At 43.7% G+C, this 26,814-nt stretch overlaps 1 protein-coding gene across 2 annotated transcripts in view; it reads left to right on the top strand.

Moving 5' to 3' along the window:
• LOC126484096 (cytochrome P450 6k1-like) overlaps nt 1-12,701 on the top strand; it is a 66,838-nt gene extending 54,137 nt beyond the window's left edge. For both annotated transcript variants that reach the window (XM_050107472.1, XM_050107471.1), the window contains exon 8: nt 12,495-12,701. In XM_050107472.1, the coding sequence (XP_049963429.1) occupies nt 12,495-12,661 (167 nt within the window). In that variant the 3' untranslated portion in view covers nt 12,662-12,701. The remainder of the gene's footprint in view (nt 1-12,494) is intronic.
• The last annotated feature ends 14,113 nt before the right edge of the window (nt 12,702-26,814 follow it).

The raw sequence follows: 26,814 nt of genomic DNA, 5'->3' as shown, positions 1-26,814 counted from the left end.
CGTAGCAATGGTGAATAGTGGAACTGTATTTGATCATGCAGGATTAAGTCAGGATTCTATGATTGGTGTTTATTGATAGCTAGAGTTTTAATTATCGTCAGCCTTCCGCCTTTATTTGCTCCATGGGCGATATCACATTCAATATCATAAAAATGACATTGAATCAGGGCATGCTCAGCAAATGTTGAATCTTTCTTTCCCAATCTCCACCTCATTTCATGTTAAGTCAGGATAGTGTTATAACCATACCTGGCTGACCCACATATAACTGGCACACAACCTGCAGAAAATCCTGTAAGCCCCACTACGTTGTAACGGTGAAATTTTATCTCTGCTATTGAACGGAATGTGGACAACATCATTCCGAGCACAAAAAGTTGATACGTGAGTGTATTTTCACAGTCTAAAATTTTCAATACATCATTACAGATTATTTCTTGGTTTGTACACGTATAGAATTGAAGAACTGTAATTTGCATTTGTTGTATAGGTGTACGGTAGTAAAAAGTTGCATGTCTTTGGAAATAACAAGCTTTGTCCAAGTAGAAATTTTCTCTCATGTTGTATGGACTGTCTGCTCAGTCTCAAGTTTTCTGATCGTGGTTTAGAAAGCCAAATGCCAGTTCACAACGAAATACAAAAGGAGCATTGAGGAACATTATATTGCGTATTTCAGTTTTTAAATTTTTTTAATGATTTTTAAGTCATCATTCTTCATTTAGACTGTTTTGACGCTGTGTTCTAACATTTACAGTCTTGTGCTAGTATTTTTCTTTCTCTGCTTAGCTATTGCATCCAGCACAATGTATAACCTCTCGTCTTGGCTTGCCCCCACAACTTTTCCTCTCTACTGCTCTTTCAAGTGCCAACTTAACTATTTCTGTAGGCTATAACATATGTTCCGTCCTCTGGTAAATGTCTACCATAGACTTCTATTCCCGAATATTCCTCCTAGTACTTAATTTCGTGTTTCGTGGGTCCACTTAATTTTTCAGTCTATTCGATAGCAGCACATTTCAGATACTTTCCGTTTATTCTTCTCTGGACTTCAGATGCTCAACATTTTACTTTGACAAAATACTGTGCACCAGATACAATTACACGGACCTCTTCCTCAGTTCTACGTGAATATCTGATATCAGTAAAAGCTCTTCTATTGACGAAAGTGTTTTTCAGCTGTGCCAGTCTAGAGGGTGTTCAGCAGGCGCTGACGCACACTTATAAACAGAGATTAAAAATCGAGTAGCATAAGATGGGTGGGGGAAGAGGGAAGAGAGATCCTATGGGGCTATATTAACTACATGGCGTCCATTTTGGAAGCCGCCATATTGGATGAGATTCGTAATTAAACGGACAAGGTATCAAGAGATATACTGGGTGGTTATAATTATGTGCAGCTACTGACGCAGGTGTACTCTGGGCTGCAATTATCGTACGGCACCGAAACTTGCTAAATTTTCTGATGTGTTAATGTGGAACCAATTCACGCTGGAAAATAATAGTTCCAGTTTTGGCCACCAGGCGGAATTCTAGCGCAGTGAGTAAAGGAAAGGCGTATAGAAATGTTTCCGTATTAATGGATTAGGAACGGAACGTGGGCAGAAAAGGTCAAACAAGTGAGGAAGGCATAATGTTGATTTTATTATTAACCGCCATTAACATAATTTGTTCAGAATGAATATTGTAAAACGACGTGATCAACAGTTGCTCGCAGCAGTTTCGATAAAATTTGAGCAACGTGTCCCTGGTTACAGGCCTTCATATCAGGTAGAGATCAAACGTGCAGCTAGTAAACGCGTTCTTTCAGATATCCCCAGAGCCAAAACTCACGTCCATTCAGATCAGGTGATCTTACAGACCATCCATCTGGAAAATCTCTGGAGACAAGACGTTCGTGGAACTGGATCTAGTATGGCTGCCAGTGTAGAACAGAGCGTAAAACTTTCCATACTGTTGACTATGGGATGGACAATTCTCGTGACACTGCAGAGCCACTGCACTCTACCCAGGGCACTTGCTACATGGTCGATTACAGCAACAGCAACCTTGTAGATAACTTCCACCGGAATAGGACGTCTTCCTCTTCCAGGTAACGCACCAAGCCCACCCGGGTTTTCGAATTTCATTATCATCTCCTGTAAACAATTTAATGGCATCGGGTCTGGAACTGTCGGGAACTGTTTCAGTGTTTCGGAACGGCTGTGGTTCACTGTTTCGAAACAGTGGTCTTTCATTCCGCCACTGTCTCGATAACCGGACCAGATTCGATCTCGAGCCAGACACAGAAACTGTATCGTTGTTTCAAAATAAGGCTGTTTCATTCCATCTGTGCTTGGAACGGACGAATTGTATCGAAACAGTGATGTTTCATTCCGCTCTGTGTCGGACGAGATTCGGGCTCGGCACAGGTACTGAAACACAACATACCACTTCATGAAACACTTTCAAGAGTGTCGAAATCTTTTTGAGAAGCAATAGCATGAAGCTTAAGATATCCGATAATAAAGCTTCGTTTCTAGCTGACTGTCCTATTCCAAAATGGCGTAACATCTGCTTTATAAACACTGACCAAACAATAAAACAACGCATACTATTCACATTCAAAATAATAAATATGTGAAAATCATTCAGTTAAATTACACTTTTTTTATAACATACGCTTCTCTGTTCGTGTATAGTAATCATATTAAGAAACGCAAGTAAGCCTACAACATTTTGAACAACAAAAGGCGTAGAGTGACAGTTATTACACATATACATAAATTTAATGTAGGTATAATTGCAAGCAATCTGTTTGACATATCACTGATAGTGTAATGGTGAACGGGAAGGGCTGGGAAGCATGGTGAATTTATAGTAAGGGTTCGAAACACCTTGCAAGACAAAATTTTTTTCTGTTATATTTTGTTGTTGATTCGAGTTATTTGTGAGTCTATAGTCACTGTGCCTATTATCCACGATTCCCTTTGTGTGCATGGAAATTAGCAGGATGGGTATATTACCCATACTAACGGAATGTGGGAATCCCAGTAGCATATCCGTTGTTTCTGCAGTTTGCTCCCACCTCCAGTTCCGTTCGTGGTGGTTCTTCTGTCTTCAGCTATGGCTGTCCTCAGCCAATTGAAAAGTATGAAAGTCACACGACACGAAAGCAGCGCATTTGATGCCGGAAAGACGCCTAAGTGATAGTTTCATACTTCCTGCAACATGATCAGTGCTCTCGCACCTCATTTGTGTTTATATGGACATACTTATAGAGTAGACATTCAAGATGATAAAATGTGTAGGTTTATTAGATTAGAAAACACAAACTGTTTCACTGTTTCGAAACATCGTATCGAAACATTACATTGTACTGTTTCATTTGTTTCGAAACAGTTACGTGTTTCAGTTTGCCCATCTCTAGAGCATATCTTTATTTATTCTCGTGTTCCATAGCGTTCTGCACAGAGCGAGGCAGATGCTGGTGGTAACATAAAGGGCCTACATGATATGCTCGACGTGTTGTCCAGCGCCTTGTAGCGTTGTTGCTATCCGCTTTAGCCACTGCTTATGGACTTTAACCAGCGCATGTGCTGAAGAGCGAGCAAAAGCATCAAGATCCCATATCCTCTAACATACAGCGTTTCAAATCGTTGCATCGGCATGCGCAATTACGACCAGTCCTCTGAATGTGACCACAGCTTACCTTTTTTTTTTTTTTTTTTTTGCATCTTTCATTCTCTCTCATGAGAGAGAGCGGGCTGGTGTTAGAGCTTTGCTCTTTTCAGCCGTGGGATATTTGTGCTGTTGGGGCTCCATTTATTTGTAATTTGGGACAAGATGATGATCGATTCATTTGATTCATACTTCCTTATGTTATATATGCTTTATATATGCTCTTTCTTTCTGTCTCTCTGAGGGGGTGGTTTTATAATCCCGGCATTTGCCTTACAGGTAAGGGACACCCCTCTAAAACCTCACCTGGGATTATTGGTTTCAGTTTAGATTGTCTTCTTGATCTCTTCTTTAATTCTAATTTAGTCTTCTTCTAGTAAGTGTCCAATATTATCTTCTGGTCCTGTCTGTAAGTTAAGTTCGTCAAAATCTTCTTGTGTGTGTCTAATGCATTGTATTATGGTGTGTGTCGGATATTTATATTGATGTTTGGGGAAGTCGAAAGTGATGATGTTTTCTTGTAGCAGCTCAGTTGTCAATGTGCTGGAGTGCAGTCTGTTCAGGCCAATCTTGCTTGCCAGTTTGATAAGTCGACTTTTTAGCGTTGTGATTTTTGCTGTGTCATAGACTTCACTATTTCTTGTATAGGTGCCAGATCTTGTGGCTAGTGTTAGGATGCGCCTCTCTGTACTTAGTATCCTATCGGTTTGGTATGCGTTTGCTATCCATACTGGTGCTGCGTATTCTAGTACTGGTCTGATGATTGACTTATATGTATATACTAATGTGTCGTTTGGGGCTCCGTTGAATCTGCCTTTGATCAACTTAAGCAGTCCTTCTCTCCTCCTGGCTTTTGTAATCACCTTATCAATGTGTGGTTTCCATGAGAGGGTGGAGTCCATAATGAGGCCTAAATAGTTTGCGTTTTTTGTTGCTTTTATTTCTTGTCCCCATAACTGTAGTCTGACATCTTCTGGTTTTTGTTGCCGGTTTTGAGTGTAATTTCGGTGTCTGAAAACCACCAGCTGGCTTTTAAGGGCATTTGGTTTAATTAGCCATTGGCTGAGCCATTCTTCTAGCCTTTTTAGGTATGTGGTGTTTGTGAGTTGCAGTTCTTCAGTTGTTCTCTCGTGACACCAATATACTGTGTCATCAGCATATAGTGCAAGGCCTTCATTCCAATGGTTAGGGCGAGGTATGTCTGCTGTGTATATGCTGTATAGCAGCGGTGATAGTATGGCCCCCTGTGGTACACCGGCTTCTGGTGAGAAAGTATTTGAAAATTTGCCTTCTACTGAAACTGCTGATAGTCTATTGTTTAGGATGGTCTTGATAAGCTGGACTAGTTGTCTGGGTACGCCAAAGTCTATTAGCTTGTGGAATAGACCATTATGCCAGACTCTATGGAATGCCCTTTCGATGTCAAGATAGAGGGCTGATGCACAGTCTAATCTATTGATGGCTTTTGCTACATGGTTGACTAGCCTCAGGATTGGATCTATCGTAGAGTGTTGTTTCCTAAAGCCAGCTTGAATGTTCGGTATTATATTTTGTTTCTCCGTATGGTGTTGTAGGCGGTTTTGTAGGATGCTTTCGAAGCATTTTCCTATTACGGGTAATAAGGTGATTGGCCTGTAGGATGTCGGTTTATTGACTGGTTTCCCCGCTTTAGGGATCATAATTATTTTTGCTGTTTTCCATTGTGTCGGAATTTGTCTAAGATTTAGTGCAACATTGAAAAGACAGTGGAGTGATGTGGCTAGTGCTTTCTTTGGTGCCAGTCTTAAGTGTTGTCTGGTTATCCCGTCCAGGCCGGGGGCGGACTTTTTGCCTTTATTTAACGCTAGTTCTATTTCTTCGTCTGTTATTTCTTGAAGGAGTGAGGTCTGTTCTTTATCGAGTACCTCTGGGGCCGCTATTATGTTTTCTATTTGTTTGTCGACTTCATTTTTGTGAGAGAAGTTGGAGAGTGGATCTTCTGGTATTTGATGTGTGTCCATAAGGACTTTTCTGAAAATTTCCGCTTTTTCCTGACTGTCTGTGATTATATTTCCTTCGTTTTCAAGTGGTCGGTCGTTTCTTGTTTTAGCGCCAGTAATTCGTTTGAAGGTGTTCCAGAATCTTGTTGATTGTTTATCGTCTAAGAATTGGCACGTTCTTTCCCATTTTTGGGCTCTGATTTCCGCCAGCTGCCTCTTGACTAGATTGTAAAGCCTGACCCATTCTATTCTATGTTCGTCTCCTTGAGTTCGTTTCATTTGTCTGTATGTTCTTCTCTTTAATTTGATGGTGGCTAGTATATGTTCTGGGATTCTGCCGAGGCCTGGTTTAATCCCTATTGTAGGTGCAGTGTCTCTTTCCGCTTGTGTTATTGCGGCTATTACGATTTTGTTACATTCGTTTAGTTCATCTGCTGTGATAATGGGTTCAGTTCCTGGTAAGTTTGTTTCTAGGCTTTGCTGGTATTTTTTGACATCCATGTTTTTGATGTCGTAAATTATTTTTGTGTCTGTGTGAATCTTTGTGGCATTGAATAAGGTTGTTCTTATTAGAATAGGAAGATGGTCGCTTGTTACACTGTTTCCAACCCAATGGGTGGTTATTTGTTTTTCAATTGAGGTAGTGAAAAGAATATGGTCAGGGATGGAGGATCCTCTGTGATTGATAAAGGTTGGTTGCCTATTGTCCACTCTTTTGATGTTACTTGTTTCAAAGAGTTTTTCCAATGTTCTGCCATTTATGTTGGTATCTGTATCCCCGAACATGGTTGAACGTGCGTTAAAATCGCCCATGATAATATTTGTGCCTAGGCTTGCGAGGTATCTGATGAAATCTTCTCTGATGTTTGCTTTTGGTGGGGTGTACATTGTTGTTATATAGACCGTTTTCCTGGTTTTTGTTTGGGTTCTGGCCGGCCGAAGTGGCCGTTCGGTTAAAGGCGCTGCAGTCTGGAACCGCATGACCGCTACGGTCGCAGGTTCGAATCCTGCCTCGAGCATGGATGTTTGTGATGTCCTTAGGTTAGTTAGGTTTAACTAGTTCTAGGGGACTAATGACCTCAGCAGTTGAGTCCCATAGTGCTCAGAGCCATTTGAACCATTTTTTTGTTTGGGTTCTGAGTATAACAGCCTGTATGTTTTCAAATGTTTCTGGGATATCTATCCGAGTGGCTGGGAAATCTTTGTTGTGTAGAACAGCTACTCCTCCATTCCTGTGTCTTCCAGTTTGCGGGTTGTCAAACCTGTGGCAGGTGAAGTTTTTGATGTCTATTGGGATGTCAGTTGCCTTCGTTTCTGCTATTCCTAGCAGACTGATGTTTTCACTTACAATTAGGTGTTCATTGAGGTTCTTTTTTGTCCTTATCCCATTTGAGTTAACGAAGGCAATGACGGAGCCTTCGGTAGTGCCTTCTCTATCCTTGGTAGCCATTTTGTCCCTGGTGAAACTGTGGGGTCTTTTTTTTGGTGGGGGGGTGGGGCTGTGTTGCTTTTCTACTGTTTTCCGCCTGTTTGGGCGACTGCCGGTGCTGCACTTTCGTCTGATTGCGCAGGGGGTTTCTTCAGAGTCGTTTCACGAGGTTGCGACTGGGCGTGTCTTTGGGGCGTTAACTTTGGTGGCGCGATTGAGGAATGATATTCTGTTGGCATGTCACTTTTATGTATGTGCAAAGAGCTCCAGCTTTGTGTGACTGCAATTTTTCTGTTGAAGAATTTCTTGGCTATGTCGTTTATGGCTGTTTCAACTTTGCCCTTTCGCTCAGGTAGTATGTTGATGAGAGCAGTGGCGACAGCTCTAAGGAGGTCGTTAATCTGTACGTATTTCTCGTCGTCGGAATTTGCCTCTTTTTCAGCTGGGGTGTTGATGCAGCGGACTGGGGCGGTGGTTTCAAATGATGCAGGTTCCTTTGGTCTCAGCGGACATCTAACGTCGTTTGCAAGGTGTTCTCCTCCGCAGCCTTGACATTTGGGTGTGGAGTCTTTTGCGGTGCAGCTGCTGCTAAAATGCTGACCGGCGCATTTACTGCAGACAGGTGGTTTTTTGCAGTTGCTGGTTAAGTGTTCATAACTGTGGCACTTGGCGCATTGCGCTGGTTGGAGAGGGGGGAGATTTGATGTCTCTACCTCGTGGACCTTGCAGTGCATTTTGAGGTTGTTTGCTAGAAGCGAATCCACCGTTGCCTGGTCACGGGTGATCACTCGCATTTTTGCGATTGGGTTTCCTGTCGCCCTGGAACGGATTCTGACCACTCTTTCGAATTTTAGATTTATTTCTCTGAGCGCCTCTTCTACGTCGCTTTCTGTCACATCGAAGTCAACTTTAGTGGTTACGACACTTAGGCTTGGTGAGAAAGACTTTGGTCTTGTTGATTCTTGGTTTATTTCGGAGAGCTTGATTGACTGTATTCTCATTTCGGGCCTACAGTGTGTTTTGAGCTTTTTGATTCTGAGTTCTTCGAGATTTGGATTTCGGCTTACTAGGACAGCGCTCCCGTTTCTGTTAAGTTTGATGTCCAAGATTTCCGCGGCGAGATTGACTTGCTTTAGTTTTGTGTACAGAGACTTTGTAGTTTCCTCTTTCTCAAGGTTTGTCAGTCTCACTGCGTATTTCTGGGCATGGGTGATTGGCGGTTCTTTCTCATCCGACGAGGTGTCGCTCGTATGACTTTTCCTTCTCGATTTTACTTTTGTGAAGTAACCGTCGTGTTCATTGCCTTTTATAATTACGCTGATGAGGGGTTGACTGGGGTCCAGCGTTTCCTCAGTAAGAGAGGGCTGGTGCGGCTCTTCCGCAATTTGGTTTGTGTGCCGCTCCCGTTTCTGTTAAGTTTGATGTCCAAGATTTCCGCGGCGAGATTGACTTGCTTTAGTTTTGTGTGCAGAGACTTTGTAGTTTCCTCTTTCTCAAGGTTTGTCAGTCTCACTGCGTATTTCTGGGCATGGATGATTGGCGGTTCTTTCTCATCCGACGAGGTGTCGCTCGTATGACTTTTCCTTCTCGATTTTACTTTTGTGAAGTAACCGTCGTGTTCATTGCCTTTTATAATTACGCTGATGAGGGGTTGACTGGGGTCCAGCGTTTCCTCAGTAAGAGGGGGCTGGTGCGGCTCTTCCGCAATTTGGTTTGTGTGCTGGTATGGTTCCCCTGTGGTATCATTTGTGAGCGGGTGTTGGTGTTGGTCTTCGTTGTTTTCGTTCGTGTGATTTTCCGGCTGTTGAGTCATGAGGTTTGGTGGTTCCGCGTCCGTTTGTTTGTCTTGCTTCCGTTTCTGTCTTGGCCTTTCAGTTAACTTCGACATGTTGGGTTTTTGTGTGGCCTTTCTGTCTTGTGTTTATCATCCTACTCGCCTCTTGCCCTCATTCTATGCCTTTGCCTCAGTAAGCGCGGGCAGGCCGACGTATACGGGCCCCTGACTTACTAGTTTCCCTAACCATCAGTCCCTATTCCGGCTGTCCGGAAGACTCGCCTAGCACTACTCGGAAAATAACACCGATAATTTGTTTAGCTTGCTTGCTTAGCTTGCGTCTGCCAGCGTACTTGCGGCTGTCGATTAATATTCCTTTTTTTTTATTTTAATGGACTTGTAGTTCGGGGTGATATGTTACAATACAGCGTCACCGGTCTATTGCGGTCTAACTGTGTTGGTGAGGCGGTAAATTTCCCCGTCACTGCAACTCGCTTTGGGGGTGTGGCGGTGGGACTTGTAGTCCCGTTCCACCCTCTGACGGTCAGGCGGAAGACTTATGCCTAACATGGGCAGGTGAAGGTATGGAGCTGGAACTTGTAGTCCCGTACGCCAGGGCAGGAGTGGGATGTGTACATTCCTTGATCCGTAGCCATTTTACATCGTGCAGCTCATAGTCTGCCTGCGAGAGAGCAGTTTTCACGGAATTTTCAGAGGGGTTCCACATCAACACTGAGTGTAATAGGTGGTCTGTTGGGTGGCGTTTAAATCCTTCGCTATAACATGGTTGTCTCCCCCCCCCCCCCCTCTTGATATCGCTACGGTGTCAATATGTTCGGGTTGTGGTTACACCATCAACTTTCACACCATCAAAAATCAATCATAATTCGAGAATGAACAAAGCCATGCTCAAATGAAAGACGTAACCATTTTTTCTCTTGTAATTCTCTAACTGTTTGATCTGTTATATGCAACCCTTTGCATGTGAAAACTGCGAGCTGCATCTGAGATGGAGGTTCTCGAAATGGACGTCTTGTTGGTAACGCAGCCTCACAGATTTGTCCTCTCTCCCATTTCGCATTACTTGCTTTAAATCTTTGTTTATCCGCCCATTTACTTTTTAAAAGTATGACAGTCACCTATCGACCACCCTATGCTTTAATCTTCCTCAGATCTTCGTTTGCCTCACAAAGACACGTGTAGACAGACGTCCAACACATGAAAGTTCCGCCAAATTTGTGATGCTAAGCACGAACTACACGTTCAGCAAAAAGTTCTTTCACTACACCACGGCAGACAAGAATGCCCACTCCAGTTCCAGCTCCAGCGTTTCTGGCGCGGCAAGTAGCGATCTGATTGGCTCGCTCGTCTGTAAACCTAAGCTATACTTCCCGTACACTGCAAAGACAATCCATAGCGAATCAAGTCGTTCGTTATTGATGCTAGATACAGAATAGCATCTTTTCCAGAGAGTCTGCAACGACTAGTACGCGAAGTAATTGAAATATTGATGTAGTAGACACAAATATAAAAGCTGTGAAGTAACAGCCAACTTTCAAGTTCAACGTAGCATAGAGTATGAGGTTATGAGAGACCAACGAATGCTGCAGGGTGGCTATAATTAAAGTGCTGGTACTCACGGAGCTCCAGTGTAGCCTGTAATTTTTGTATGGCAGCGAAACAGGGACACATACGCTAATGCGTTAATGCGGAACCGATTTATATTGTAAAAAAATTGGTTCCAACTGTGGCCACCAGGTGTAAATCTGGCACCATGCAATATTTGTATCACGATATGACATCCACGCTATTATTTAGCAAGCCACGTCATGAGTCAACAATACAGCTCTCGAGAAGAGAAGCCGTTCCTTGTAAATGAAAATATTTTATGTAAACGGCAGCAGTTACAGCTTCACTGAGAGAGTATCGCTATCTGAAAGGTCTGAAGACAGGCCTGATATCATTAAATGGTTTGAAGACGATGTTAATGAAATCTGAAAACAACTGTGAGCTTGGTGTGGTATCAGAAAAATGATGGTGATATTTGGTTTATGAGGCTCTCAACTGCGCGCTTATCATCGCCCGTACAAATTCCCAATCTTTTCACAGTCCCGTCACGTCACTTTTGCTGAATGATGATGAAATGATGAGGACAACACAAACACTCAGTCCTCGGGCAGAGAAAATCACCAACCCGGCCAGTAATCGAACCCGTGACCCCGTGGTCCAGACGCAGCAACGCTAGCAACTAGAGCACGAGTTGTGGACACCAGTAAAATGAAGGCGACCCATCGGGGTGGGAATTATTGACGAGGTTTCCGTTGCTGTAACTGACCACGCGTCAGGTGCACTGGGTGGTGTTACTGCCCGAGCAGTGGCACGAGATTCGTCCCTCCCATGGTCAACAGTACGCAAAGTTTTGCGGTCTGTTTTACAGTCATACCCATAGAAGATCCAGACGGTGCAGCAAGTGAAACATTATGATCCCCTGCAACGTTCAGAATTTGTTCTTTGGTTTCTGGCACAAATCGAAGATGTTGACATGTAGCCGGACAATATTCTGTGGAGTAATGAGGAACATTGAACACTTCAGGGTACAATGGATATACAGAAGCGCCTAATTTTGGGTGCTGTTAAACAGTGTTTTGGGGCACGAAGAGCCATTGCACTCGCCATACGTGACTTTTCGATGTGGATCCACAAGCACCTTAATTCTCTACTCGTTTTCCTTTGAAGAGAATAACCCAGAGGGGTCTGCCAGATGTACCACGACGTCTACATGGTATAGAGATCTCATTCTTCATTCTTTGGAAGAGCGCAATTCTGTGGAAACCACTGTTTTCACGCAACATGGGGAAATACCTCACGCCTTCAGCCAGTGAAAGATCTACTTAACGCAGCCTTCCGCGAACGTATTATCTCCAGAGGCTTTCCAGAAGCATGGACTATATGACACCTGATCTGAACCCATGCGATGTTCGCTTAGGAAATATCTCATGGAACTTGTTTACCAGAACCACGTTCGATCTCTACGTGATCTGTTGGCAAGTATTCAGGAACAATGGATAGCATTCCACCGGAAATGCTGCGAGCAACTGTTGATCACTCCCGTTTTAGGGATGCTGCATCTCGTCGACATCTTTGATACTCGCACTGAACAAATGGCGTAAGCGGCGGATAGTAAATAAAATCAACATTATGCTTTGCCCAAGTCCACTAATTTTTTTTCCAGCGCAAATCGGTTCGGCATTAACGCATTAGAAAATCGACCAAGTTTCGCTGCAATACGATAGTTACAGCCCACACTCGCCAGCACCTGTTGCATTTACGAGTGTCAATATCACTCATAAGGTCTTCTTTGCGGTGTTTCTACTGTCTTTCTATGTCGAACCCTTGATATTCAGCTTTCATTATTACATTCCATATCGCCAAAGTACATTCTAATACTTGCAAACCACGTGTATGAAAACCTGCGGTTTTTGTTGTTGTTGCTTTCGTTGTGTACTATGTTTTCAGTCCCATCGTTAAACCTTGGCATTTGACGCACATATCTTGTAATATCATGTTCCACCATATTATATTGATATTTCAGTTGTAATAGGACGTTTGCCAAGACACTGCCTGTTCGTTTCACCTCTGTACCTTTGTGTTTCAGGTATGAGGCTGGGGCTGCTGCAGACCAAAGTCGGACTGGTGTACATCCTGTCAAAGTACAACTTACGAACTGTAGAGCACACACCATCGAAGTTGGATTTCCACTCAAGGTCTTTCATACTCCTATCGAAAAGCGGTATTCACCTCCGCCTCGAAAAGAGGAAATAAAACAAAATTCCAGACAAATAAAACTTTTAAAATTCTAGAATTGCAGTTACGACCCTTCTTCTTCCTTAAAACAAACCTCCATCCATTTTGCGATTGGCCTTGTTGAGTTATAACGTACATTGTAATACATCTAATTATTTTCGAAGATAATAATGAGTAACGAAAACGTGCAGTCACTTTGAACGTTGGTACTGAACTTACGGCCAGATGGAAAGAGGTTCACAATTTCAGTGAGACATGTTTCAAATATTTATTTTATGCAACTAAACTGCGTATATCAATGTGTACATCACCACTGCTCAAAAGAATTAGAGGACCATGATTTTGGGTGTCTGCGTACTCCAGAGAAAGAATTGAGGGGTGGGTGTGTTACAAAATGATTTTTTTTATTTGCGAATTGACCACTTAGGATCACACTACCATTTCATTTCTTCTTTGTCTAAAGTTTTCTCTTTCATCTACATCTACATGGATACTCTGCAAATCACATTCAAGTGCCTGGCAGAGGGTTCATCGAACCACCTTCACAAATTTCTATTATTCCAATCTCGTATAGCGCGCGGAAAGAAGGAACACCTATATCTTTCCGTACGAGTTCTGATTTTCCTTATTTTATCGTGGTGATCGTTCCGCCCTATGTAGTTCGGTGTCATCAAAATATTTTCGCATTCGGAGGAGAAAGCTGGTGATTGGAATTTCGTGAGAAGATTCCGTCGCGACGAAAAACACCTTTCTTTTAATGATGTCCATCCTAAATCCTGTATCATTGCTGTGAGACTCTCTTGCATATTTCGCGATAATACAAAACGTACTGCCTTTCTTTGAACTTTTTCGATGTGCTCCGTCAGTCCTATCTGATAAGGATCCCACACCACGCAGCAGTATTCTAAAAGAGGAGGGACAAGCGTAGTGTAGGCAGTCTCCTTAGTAGGTCTGTTACATTTTCTAAGTGTCCTGCCAATAAAACGCAGCCTTTCGTTAGCCTTCCCCCCACAACATTTTCTATGTGTTGTTTCCAATTTAAGTTGCTCGTAATTGTAATACCTAGGTATTTAGTTGAATTTACGGCTTTTAGATTAGACTGATTTATCGTGTAACCGAAGTTTAATGAGTTCCTTTTAGCACTCATGTGGATGACCTCACACTTTTCATTATTTATGGTCAACTGCCAGTTTTCGCACGATCCAGATATTTTTTTCTAAATGGTTTTGCAGTTTGTTTTGATCTTCTGATGACTTTATTAGTCGATAAACGACAGCGTCATCCGCAAAAAACCGAAGACGGCTGCTCAGATTGTCTCCCAAATCGTTTATATAGATAAGGAACAGCAAAGGGCCTGTGACACTTGTGGTGTCACCGCCAGACACCACACTTGCTAGGTGGTAGCCTTTAAATCGGCCGCGGTCCATTAGTATACGCCGGACCCGCGTGTCGCCACAGTCAGTAATTGCAGACCGAGCGCCACCACACGGCAGGTCAAGAGAGACGTCCTGGCACTCGCCCCAGTTGTACAGCCGACTTTGCTAGCGAAGCTACATTGACCGATACGCTCTCATTTGCCGAGACGATAGTTAGCATAGCCTTCGGATACATTTGCTACGACCTAGCAAGGCGCCGTATTCAATTGATATTTATTATGTGAAGCATGTATCATCAAGAGAGATGTTCTACAATTGTGGATTAAAGTTAAGTATTACATCATCTACGTACTTTATTCGCAATTCTCAAGATATTGTCCTGTTCCAGACTTCACGCCAGTCAGCGTGTAATTAAACGCGTGCATTTCGGCCTCCTCTAGAAAAACAGTGTTGGCTCTTCTGCCAACACTACAACACTATCTTGGGGAACGCCTGAAATCACTTCTGTTTTACTCGATGACTTTCCGTCAATTACTACGAACTGTGACCTCTCTGACAGGAAATAGCAAATCCAGTCACATAACTGAGACGATATTCCATAAGCACGCAATTTCACTACGATTCGCTTGTGTGGTACAGTGTCAAAAGCCTTCCGGAAATCCAGGAATACGGAATCGATCTGAAATCCCTTGTCAATAGCACTCAGCACTTCATGTGAATAAAGAGCTAACTGTGCTTCACAACGGTGTTTTCTAAACCCATGTTGACTGTGTGTCAATAGACCGTTTCCTTCGAGGTAATACATAATGTTCGAACACAATATATGTTCTAAAATCCTGCTGCATTCTCCATTAATACTTCATATGGACCCTGTGCTGTTGTTTCTGTTTATCCGTCGAGGCTCTTCCAGTCTTCTCAGTTCTTTAGACTTGAAATCCTTCCAAATTTTGAATATTGGTCCGAAATGTATCCGTATTTAACATCTGAACATTTGCAGAACTTTACGAGCTTCCTTAATCCATGTCGTTGTTGTCTTCTTTTTCCACAGGTAGTCGAATAACCTTTTGGTTATTCTGGTTTTGTTCATTTTGATAACCTCCTATTTTTCAAGGTCTCCGAGATTTTCTCCACCTTTTTGTAGATTTCACTATTGCTCCGAAGTTTCCAGCCAATTTCAACCTGGGTTGGTCCAATGATTTTCCGTAATATTCTTCTTCTTAGTATCTCCAACTTTTCCAACTTGTAATTTAGGGAGAGGCATTCGCTGGCATACAGGCACTCTGTTTTTACCGCATCAATGTAGTGCTTTATTTTGGCATTCCAAGACATGCACTTTTTGGTGTAAAGTTAATTCGTAAGCTCTGTCCATTTTTGACACCTGTTCCCACACAGCACCTTTTTTCAGTCAGTTGTTTGGCATGGTTTCACCGGGGTACTTGAATCTTTTTACCCTCTCAATCTGTCCAATCTCTGCTACAAGGAATTGTGATCATGTTTGACACTTGTCGTGAATTGGGTCTTCTCTTTCAAGATCCTAAGTCCTGTTCAAATGGTTCAAAAGGCTCTGAGCACTATGGGACTTAACATCTGTGGTCATCAGTCCCCTAGAACTTAGAACTACTCAAACCTGACTAACCTAAGGACATCACACACATCCATGCCCGAGGCAGGATTCGAACCTGCAACCCTAGCGGTCACGCGGTTCCAGACTGAAGCGCCTAGAACCGCACGGCCACACCGGCCGGCCCCTAAGTCCTGTCTTGCCAGTGATACTTTCCAGTACGTTGATCTGTATGGCCACTTCTCCTAAGTTCTCTGAAAGTCTTACAAAATCAGCAGCAGTAGCCAAGCAGTTGACTTTGATTCCTCCCGATTTTCTTCCTAGACAGATCGGGCTAATCCCTTGATTTTCAAGCTCGGAATTCCAAATTCCCACATGCTTCCCCAGGACACAGATAAATAGTATTGGTGATAATACACATGTCTTGATTTCAAATGGATGGGACAGTTCTCCCATAAACTTCACTTTGGAAGATGTGCCTGTTAAGTTTTCTCTGATAATGTTTGCCAGCTTGTTTTTGACCCCAAATAGTCTAATGATCCTATCTAGGGTCTCTCTATCCACCGAGTCAAAGACTTTTTTTAAGTCAGTGAAAGAAACCACTATATTTTTGCCATTCAGCTTTCTGTGTCGGATTACTGATTTAAAATTAAAAATTTGTTCGGCACGGGAGCGGCCTTTCTAGAACCCACCCTGGTATTCTCCAAGCTGTCTATCTAGGATTCCTTCAGTTCTACTCAGCAGTATCTTTGAGAGGACTTTGTAGGTGACTGGAAGTAGTGACACGCCTCTGTTACAAAATTATTCCCTTATATTTCACAAATTAACTGAACACTAAATCTTCATTATATCCTCGTTCATTTACATAACAGGAAATGAAATGTCCTACAGGTGTCGAAAACAAAGTGGAAACAGTCATTCATCCCGTCGTACTGGGTGCTGTTCAATGGACTTTGAGAGCTTCAATTTCGCGTATGCCCTCCATGAGTGTTTATCACTGCCTGACACCTACGTAGCGTGCAACGTAAAGCCTACGAAAGTCATCCTGTGGTATCTGATCTCATTCTTCAATGAGAGCCCTTCAGAATCCCTGGGAGTTCTTGGACTGTCTGTGCTGGAACAGGGCGACCACGAACACATCTGCCAAGCATGTCGACACATGATCTATGGAGCTTAAGTTTCCATAACTTCAATATCCAGGCTTCGCAAGACATCCCTGGTGATGCCCGACACTGGGACCTCCCATTATCGTGCACGGTAAGGAATTCAGGGCCACCATCGTATGCAGAAGCCACTGCTTTGTCCAACAGGATCTCTGGCTGGCGGTAAGGCGACAATGACAAGATGCGTACGGATGTCAACAATGATGCCTGCCCGCACCAACACAGAAAATTGAAAAGATTTCCTGGATAACATTTGGCAAGTAACCCTCACAACGGCGTCTCCACGCACGAACGAGGCCATCACCTTGCGTCGGAGGGGATACGGCCTCGTTTGTAAATAACAGTTTCCGCCAGTCAAGAAGTTGCCAGTTGACATGGGAACGGCTGGAACTGAAGGCGAGCTGCGAGGTATCGTATTAAGCGCCGGCCGAAGTGGCCGTGCGGTTAAAGGCGCTGCAGTCTGGAACCGCAAGACCGGTACGGTCGCAGGTTCGAATCCTGCCTCGGGCATGGATGTTTGTGATGTCCTTAGGTTAGTTAGGTTTAACTAGTTCTAAGTTATAGGGGACTAATGACCTCAGCAGTTGAGTCCCATAGTGCTCAGAGCCATTTGAACCATTCGTATCAAGCGCGGTACTTGAACAAAACATTTGGGTCGTCATGTACTGTGTCGTAGCTTGTTGCTAACAGTCTGATCGGACACAACGGCTCCAGTAGCCCTTCTGAGACGGTCTTGCAGTGCTCTGGCGATATCCATACGACGCCGCAATGCAGGGACGGCCAGATATACAGAGTGGTCCATCTGAAGATTCGGATGAGTTTGTCTCGGAAACTATACATCGGGTAAAAATAGTGGGTAAGACATGTTCGTAAGCTCAAAGGCGGGCATCAAATAATTCTACATGTGACTGGGTGGGGCAGGGGGCAATTTTTAAATCTCAAATGGAAACACCCATTTTTTATTGCAGATTCTGATTCTCCATAAAAAAAGTAATCAAGTTTTGTGTAACATTTTTTAAAACCATTAACAGATGGCGCTGAAATGGAGAAAAATTAAAATTGGGGAAGAACTGCGATTGATCCGAGAAGGACGCATCAAATTGATACAAAATGTGCACCAATAATGTCGGTACGCCAAATTAAGCTATTTTTTTACAAAATGTAACCTACCCGCCATAGTTTTTAATGGAGGGAGGCGGAATGTTATTAAAATCACGTTAGGGAACTCGTCAAAATTACATTACTGACCCGACTGTGGCGGTACTGTGGCCAAACCGCGAACTATGGCTCAGTATAAAGGTCGGTGCAGTACGATAAGACGTCACTTCACTTTCAGATTGTGAACCATAAACATCAACTGACGAAAGTAAATTATTCTCCTACAGAGATTGTTGATATGATGTTGATTTTAGGTGAATCCCATAACAACTACGCTGCAGCTGCGCAGTTGTTACCTAGACAGACGACATCCAAGCGTAAACATTATTCGAAATTGCACTCAACGAGCTCGAAATGGATACATCCACCGTCCACCTCGTTATCACGAATACAATGAAAATGACGCTCTACCCCTACCGTTCTCGCCTGTGTTCAACTGAATCCCCAAATTAGTAATCGTGCGATTCAGAGACAAACTGGAATACCGAAATCAACTGTTTTCAGGATTTTGAAGGCACATAAATATCATACGGATCATACCACACTGACACAGGCATTAACGCCGAAAGATATGCAAATAGGCGTGCATTTCTGCCAATGGGCCTTGGAAACGATATGAGGTGACAATGTTTTTTTTAGATACGTTATGTTCACCGATGAAGCCACATTCAAAAACAATGGCGAATTAAACCGTCATGATTGTCATTATTGGTTCCCTGTCAATCCACATTGGCACAGACCCGTTGACAATCACCACAAATGGTCGTTAATGGTCTGGTGTGGAATTTTTGGAATTTTAAGCGGTTACTTGATAGGACAGTCCTCTTTTTTTTTTTTTTTTTTTTTTTTTTTTTTTTTTTACCGAAATGTTATTGGAGGATCTTATTTACAACTTATCCGCGATGATTTGTTAAGGCTAATGGAAGATGTTGATTTAGAAACTAGGTAATGAATGTGGTTCCAACAGGAGAGAGCAACTCCCCATTATGCTAAAAATGTGCGGAAAGCTTTAAATTTGCGGTACCCTGGTCGGTGGATAGGACGCGGCTGACCAATTCAGTGGCCTCCACGTTCACCAGACCTAACATCTCCTGATTTTTTCTAGTGGGGTTATTTAAAAAATATTGTTTATGAAAGACACCCCACAACCAGAAGCGATATGGAGAAACGCTTTCGAAGAGCGTGTGCAGCCACACCACGGGATGTGCTGTTCAAGACTGTGGACAACTTTCGCAGACGATTGACGTTACGCATTGAAGCAAATGTGGACAATTTTGAACAATTTCTTAGTGGCTAATTTTATTAATTAAGCACCACAAATTGTGAGAGGCAAGGGGACTCACACTAATGAAGCACCCCAACGTGTGAGAGGCATGGGGACTCACACCAATGAAGCACCCCATGGGAACATCATTCTACTACGTCCATGTCGTTGTTCCTGGGGAACGCTAAAAGTAGGATACAGTACAGTTTGTACAAAAATAGCTTAATTTGATGTAACGAAAGAATTGGTGCACATTTTTTATCGATTTGATGCGTCTTTCTCTGATAATTCTGTCAATGGTTTAAAACAATGTTTCAGACAACACTTTATTACTTTTTTAAGGAGAATCCGTATCTACAATAAAAAATTGGTTTTTCCATATAAGATTTAAAGGTTGCACCCCGCCCCACCCAAGGGGGATGTCCCCCTTTGAGCTTACGAACTTGTCTTACCCACTATTTTTAACCGATGTTTAGTTTTCGAGATAATCTCATCCGAAACTTCAGATAGACCACCCTATAGGTCTTCAGGTGGGGTTATAATGCGTCGACGGCCTCGCCCAACTCTCCTTGTGTATTGATCTGTCTCCGTGTAACGTGTCAACAACCTATGGACGACATATGGCGAGATATTGCTGTCTGCAGCAAGACGACGAAAAGTCCGCCCCTGTTGGATCAAACAGACTGCCCTTTCCATTTGCACTGCATTAAGACGTCTCACTGCATGTGCTCAGTTGAATACAATGTCCTCAGATACTAACTGCCGTCTATGTACCTCACTACAGAACACTGGGACACTAACACTCACTTCCTTCTGAGGGGTCAACTGATATTGTAATGCATAACACAGCCAACAGATACATACACTACTGGCCATTAAAATTGCTACACCACGAAGATGACGTGCTACAGACGCGAAATTTAACCGACAGGAAGTAGATGATGGGATATGCAAATAATTAGCTCTTCAGAGCATTCACACAAGGTTGGCGCCAGTGGCGACACCTACAACGTGCTGACATGAGGAAAGTTTCCAACCGATTTCGCACACACAAACGCAGGTGACCGGCGTTGCCTGGTGACACATTGTTGTGATGCCTCGTGTAAGGAGGACAAATGCGTACCATCACGTTTCCGACTTCGATAAAGGTCGGATTGTAGCCTATCGCGACTGCGGTTTATCGTATCGCGACATTGCTGCTCGCGTTGGTCGAGATCCAACGGGTGTTAGCGGAATATGGAATCGCTGGGTTCAGGAGGGTAATACGGAACGCCGTGCTGGATCCCAACGGCCTCGTATCACTAGCAGTCGAGATGACAGGCATCTTATCCGCATGGCCCTAACGGATCATGCCGCCACGTCTCGATCCCTGAGTCTAGAGATGGGGACGTTTGCAAGACAACAACCATCTGCACGAACAGTTCGACGACGTTTGCAGCAGCGTGGACTATCAGCTCGGAGACCATGGCTGTGGTCATCCTTGTGGTTGCATCACAGACAAAGGCGGGTGCGATAGTGTACTCAACGTCGAACCTGCGTGCACGAATGGCGAAACGTTATTTTTTTCGGATGAATCAAGGTTCTGTTTACAGCATCATGATGGTCGGATTCGTGTTTGGCGACATCGCTGTGAACGCACATTGGAAGCGTGTATTCGTCATCGCCATACTGGCATATCACCAGGTGTGATGGTGTGGGGTGCTACTGGTTACACGTCTCGGTCACTTCTTGTTCGCATTGACGGCACTTTGAACATTGGACGTTACATTTCAGATTTGTTACGACCCGTGGCTCTATCCTTCATTCCATCCCTGCGAAACCCTATATTTCAACAGGATAATGCACGACCGCATGTCGCAGGTCCTGTACGGGCCTCTCTGGATACAGAAAATGTTCGACTGCTACCCTGGCCAGCAAATTCTCCAGATCTCTCACCAATTGAAAACGTCTGGTCAATGGTGGCCGAGCAACTGGGTCGTCACAATACGCCAGTCACTACTCTTGATGAACTGTGGTATCGTGATGAAGCTGCATGGGCAGCTGTACCTGTACACGCCATCCAAGCTCTGTTTGACTCAGTGCCCGGGCGTATTAAGGCCGTTATTATGGCCAGAGGTGGTTGTTTTGGGTACTTATTTCTCTGGATCTATGCACGTAAATTGCGTGAAAATGTAATCACATATCAGTTCTAGTATAATATATTTGTCGCCGGCCGGAGTGGACGAGCGGTTAAAGGCGCTACAGTCTGGAACTGCACGACTGCTACGGTCGCAGGTTCGAATCCTGCCTCGGGCATGTATATGTGTGATGTCCTTAGGTTAGTTAGGTTTAAGTAGTTCTAAGTTCTAGGGGACTTATGACCACAGCAGTTGAGTCCCATAGTGCACAGAGCCATTTTTTAATATATTTCTCCAGTGAATACCCATTTATCATCTGCATTTCTTCTTGGTGTAGCAATTTTAATGGCCAGTAGTGTACATTGAAATCAGAGATCTCAGGCTATCCAATAACACCACAGGTACAGCTCATATAAAAATAGATTAAACATAGCGGACGTCGATGTAGGTGGTCCGCTAATTCTTTTGAGCAGTGTGTAATCCTGATTTCTGCATCGTCAATGAGATCATCGATCACCCTTTTGCTATAATATGCGACTGTCAACACGTTAGTAATTTGACCACTTCACAAAACTGAACAACATACCCATCGTGCTGCTGTCGAAGCTGGGGCGCCAGAAGATTACGACTTGGTCGTTATAGGAGGAATGCATGTTGGTACTGAGGGAACGATGGGGAATAAACTCGGCTTTTTCATTTCCAAGAGCTTCACCCTGGATTTTTGCCTTAAGCTATTTGGGGAAACCTAAATCTGTGTGGTCGGCTGGGTGTTGCTGGAAGCTGACTCTTAATTGTGCTCTGTGTATGGTATTCGTTGACGAATCGTAAGTATTTCAGCGGGTAATGTTTGCCGTGAAGGCGCAAAGCAACAGCAGAAGGTCGGAATATAATATGTAACACACAGACTCTAAGCAGACAACTTTTGAATATCAGCCATCATTTTTCAGGTTCCCTGTAACAAATTTACTGACATTAATGTGCGAACTCTACGAGAAATCTACTTACCAGGACAACTGCTAACTCTGTATGACGTATTATGCCTTAAAATATCGTAAGAAGACGTTTTTTAATTGCAATGTATTTTTACGTTGACTTAAGAAAAGTACTTTTTATCAAAACTAATCGTCAGTAAAGCATTGTTAACTAAAATCAATTTATGGTAGTACCATGACTTTCTCCTGCTATACCATAGTAGACACAGGTAGCCACACTATTTAGTAATGACAACTTTTTTGCTGGCAAGACAGCTCATTGAGAACTGTAGAATAACACACGTACAGTCTGTACGATTTCAGATCATGGCAGACACACGTAGCATGATGTCAGAAGCGAACAACTCACAGAGCCATGCCGTGTGATACATGCCTACAGCTCGTTACAAACAGGCCGACCACATGCGGCAGTGTAAAACTATTTCACAGTTCTACGTTGTTTTTTTTTAACTAATGATCGGTCTCACTGGAAAAAGTTCATAACAGTTTTTTTTAATAGAAACATAAGACTTCTTAAAAAATTTTCTTATCTTATAATCCATCACTTACCTTTGGAAAGCTTTGGGGACGTCACGAAAGCAATCGGAAAATGAGCAAAAATTACCACAGTGAACACATTCGATTCAACAATTGGAATCAGCAAAGCGGTGTTCGCTTCATCATTTCATTTCTTCCTCTCACACCAGTCAACAAGACAAACATGACGTTCCTACCACCTGCACTCGCCACTTCCATGTACGTAGAACGGTTTCGCGTAGGTCATAGCAAATACAGTTAGCAGTGGGAAGATGCCGAACACTGTGAGAATTGAGAAAACTTCCTGACTACGTTGCTAGCCGCGCGGTTTGAGGCGCCATGTCACGGACTGCGCGGCCCCTCCCGGTGGAGGTTCGAGTCCTCCCTCGGGCATGGCTGTGTCTGTTGTTCTTAGCATAAGTTAAAGAAGTGTGTAAATCTAGGGACCGATGACCCTATCAGTTTGGTCCCTTAGGAATTCACACACTACGTTGTTGTGTCCCGAAGCGATTTACAGGCTAGCGATGCAACGAGACGTCACATTCGTACAGCGACATTTCAGCTCCGGCGCCACATCTGATCGACGCGGTTCTGCACATCTGGCTGCAGCTTGTAAACCGGCCTGCCCGCCACGAATGGCCGAAATTACGGTTCACCATGCTGTCGAGATCACAGACCGTAGCCTGTATTCGAGTGGCAGGAGACACTCTGAATCCGGTACACGTGCCTGTCACATATTCAAGATGCAAGTCAGCAAATCACGTAACCGGTTTGACTACAAAACGGTCCTACTGTCTACTGCCATCTCCCATAGGGACCACGAAGACAAGGTACAAGAAATCAACGCTTGTATACACTGACCAGCCAAAATATTATGACCACCTACCTAACAGCCGGTACGCATAGCAGCGGCGAAGAGTCGTGGTATGGAAACAATAAGGCCTTCGTAGGCCGCTGGAGGGAGCTGGCACCACATCTACACACGCAAGTGACCTAATTCCCGTAAATTCCGGGGAGGGAGGCGATGAGCTCTGACGCCACGTTCAATCACATCCCAGTTGTGTTCGATCAGGTTCCAATCTGGCAGGTTTGGAAGCCAGCACATCAACTGGAACTCGACACTGTGTTCCTCGAATCAATCCATCACACTCTTGGCCTTGTGATGTGGTGCATTATCTTGTTGAAAACTGCCCTTGCCGTCTGGAAACGTGATCGTCACGAAGGGGTGTACGTGGTGGTAAGATCTTATGGGAGCAAGCTGCTGAGGCCATCAGTCCCTAAGCTTACACACTACTTAATCTAACTTAAACTAATTTACGCTACAGACAACATACACACCCATGCCCGAGAGAGGACTAAACCTCCGACGGGAGGAGCCGCGCGAACCGTGACAGGATGACCTAGACCTTGCGCCTTGTGTACGTGGTCTGCAACCAGTGTACGATACTCTTTGGCCCTCAAGGGGCTTTGCTCGAGCTACACTGGACCCGTAGATGCCCATGTAAGTGCTCCCCAGAGCATAATGAAGACGCCGCCAGCTTGTCTCCGCCCCACAGTACAGGTGTCAAGAAGCTGTTCCCCGGGAAGACGACAGATTTGCACACTCCCGTCGGCATAGTGAAGAAGGTATCGGGATTCCTCAGAGTATGCAACGCTCTTCCACGGCGCCAACGTACAGTGCCGATAGTCACGTGCCCATTGGAGCCGTAGTTGGCGATGTAGTGTTTTAACATTCGCACATGCGTGGGGCATCGGCTGCGGAAACCCAGCGTTAGGAGTGTTCGGTGCACGGCGTTTCAAACACACTTGTACTCTGCGCAGCATTAAATTCTGATGTTAGATCCGTCACAGTGTGCCGCCTGTCCTGTTTTTCCAGTCTGCCCAGCCTACGACGTTCGACGTCTGTAATAAGGAGTGACCGCCCAACCCCACGACGTCTGGAAGTGGATTCACATTCGTTTCTTCACGCGGTGAAGACACTCACCACAGCACTCCTCGAACACCCGACAAGTCGTGTAGTTTCCAAAATGCTCGTGTCGAGCCTCTGGGCCATCACAATATTCCCTCGGTCAAACTCGTATAGATCGCGTGCGTTTCCCATTCTACGCGAGGACAGCATAATCACTGATTACGTGCATCTTGCATATGTCTGACTAGTAGTCATTCCTCTCTAGGCGACGCAGTTATCGCCCCGCCGACCGGGGTGGCCGAGCGGCTCTAGGCGCTACAGTCTGGAACCGCGCGACCGCTCCGGTCGCAGGTTCGAATCCTGCCTCGGGCATGGGTGTGTTTGATGTCCTTCGATTACTTAGGTTTAAGTAGTTGTAAGTTCTAGGGGACTGATGACCTTAGAAGTTAAGTCCCATAGTGCTCAGAGCCATTTGAACCATTTTAATTATCTCCCGGACGGGTTTATGGCGATAGTAGGTCGGTAGTCATAATATCCTGGCTGATCAATCTAGATACCGTCCCCCTTGTACCGTGTCTTGGCTTGTGAAGTACGAATATAGATGTAGAATATCGGCGAGCGCGAAATAGGTCTTACATTTTAAGAGAAGACCACATTACCTTTGAAACGCAACCGTTAGTATTTTGAAGTCCTCCTCAGTTGCTAATAAGAGATGATCTATTAACAGTTTTCATATCCGGCTGTAATTGTTCCCAGGTCCACACAGTTTAATCAGCTGTTCTAACGCGATTTGTGAACATGTTAAACACAGACAGATGAGATGTGTTAAGGTGTGGTAATGCTAATCGGGAAAGAAACTGACCAGCATTGCCTCATATTAGTTACCGCTGTTACCCCTACAGCTACTGATATTTTTGGATCATTCATACACACTTACGAAGTATTCTGCAATAAAAGCAAACATAATATTGAATATGTACTTACTACAGTTGGGTTCACGGTAGTTGGAATTATTACCTCAGTGAAATATGAACACTTACCTAGGTTTAAAAACTGTTATTTCTTAGATGAAAAGTTTCGGACTGCAACCTCAATACTCTACAATTGGAGATAGTTTGCCAATAACGATGCTTCATCACCAGTAGTTCCCGAAAACGGCGACGAGATAGTAGCACCAGGTAGAATGCTTCTACAGCATAACAAGATATTTTACACTTTAGTGATGATTATCGCCTTCAGCCAAGTCTCCAGTCTGGCCGTGGGGAACAGAACTGCAAATATAATCTGTCCTAAAGGAACAAGAGTTAAAATCAAGCGGATTTATGAGAATCATAAGAAGAGTGCTTTGAGGCTTCCTTATGGTCTGAATTGGTTCTTTCTTGTTTATTGACATAAACGTCTTACTACTCATAGCAACAACAACATAACTGTTGTAAGTTACGGTCAGCCTCATTGCACGTATTACAACTGTGAACAAAAATTTTACACCTTTTCTTAGATATCCGTGCTGTATTCTGTTGTACGATGAGGTAAGTAGGTGGGTCCCTACAGAACTGCACCTCTTCTGTTTCTACCGGAATTTCGTACAACGACGACTTCATGAATGAAATAAATACAGCGTGCACATACGGTTCGTTATATACACGGTGTACCATTCATTTTGGCGACCTCTGGCAACTTCTTGCCCAGAGCGGAATAAAAAATATTGCAAGCAAATGTCGTTGGGCATTAACAAGCATGATCGCCTTTCTTATAAAATTGTTCGTCATGAAGACGTAAACAGCAGTACGTTTTTTTAAATAGGTCCTTGTATTTACTATTCCGTAATCCATTCCCTTCCCTAAACACCTGTCCAAAAACGAATCACAATGTATCATTCGCGTACACATGGCGTCATTAAAAATGTTACACAAAATTGTCTTTGATTCCTTTATAATAGCACACTGTCGTCGTACGTGGGGTATCACTACTGAAGCTGGGAACACAGGGAAAATGTATTTTTTTTTCTTTTTTTTCCCTATAGCAAGACGGTTGTGTGCCAAGTAATCCACAATTTTGGATTGACTTCGTTCCATTTTTGGAACAAGAATATTTTTCATTTAATTTGTTTCAATG

This window comes from Schistocerca serialis, chromosome 6 (genome assembly GCF_023864345.2).
Source record: "Schistocerca serialis cubense isolate TAMUIC-IGC-003099 chromosome 6, iqSchSeri2.2, whole genome shotgun sequence".
Classification (NCBI taxonomy): domain Eukaryota; kingdom Metazoa; phylum Arthropoda; class Insecta; order Orthoptera; family Acrididae; genus Schistocerca; species Schistocerca serialis.
The sequence above is the reverse complement of the archived record's forward strand: the minus strand, read 5'-3'. Positions and strand labels throughout refer to the sequence as shown.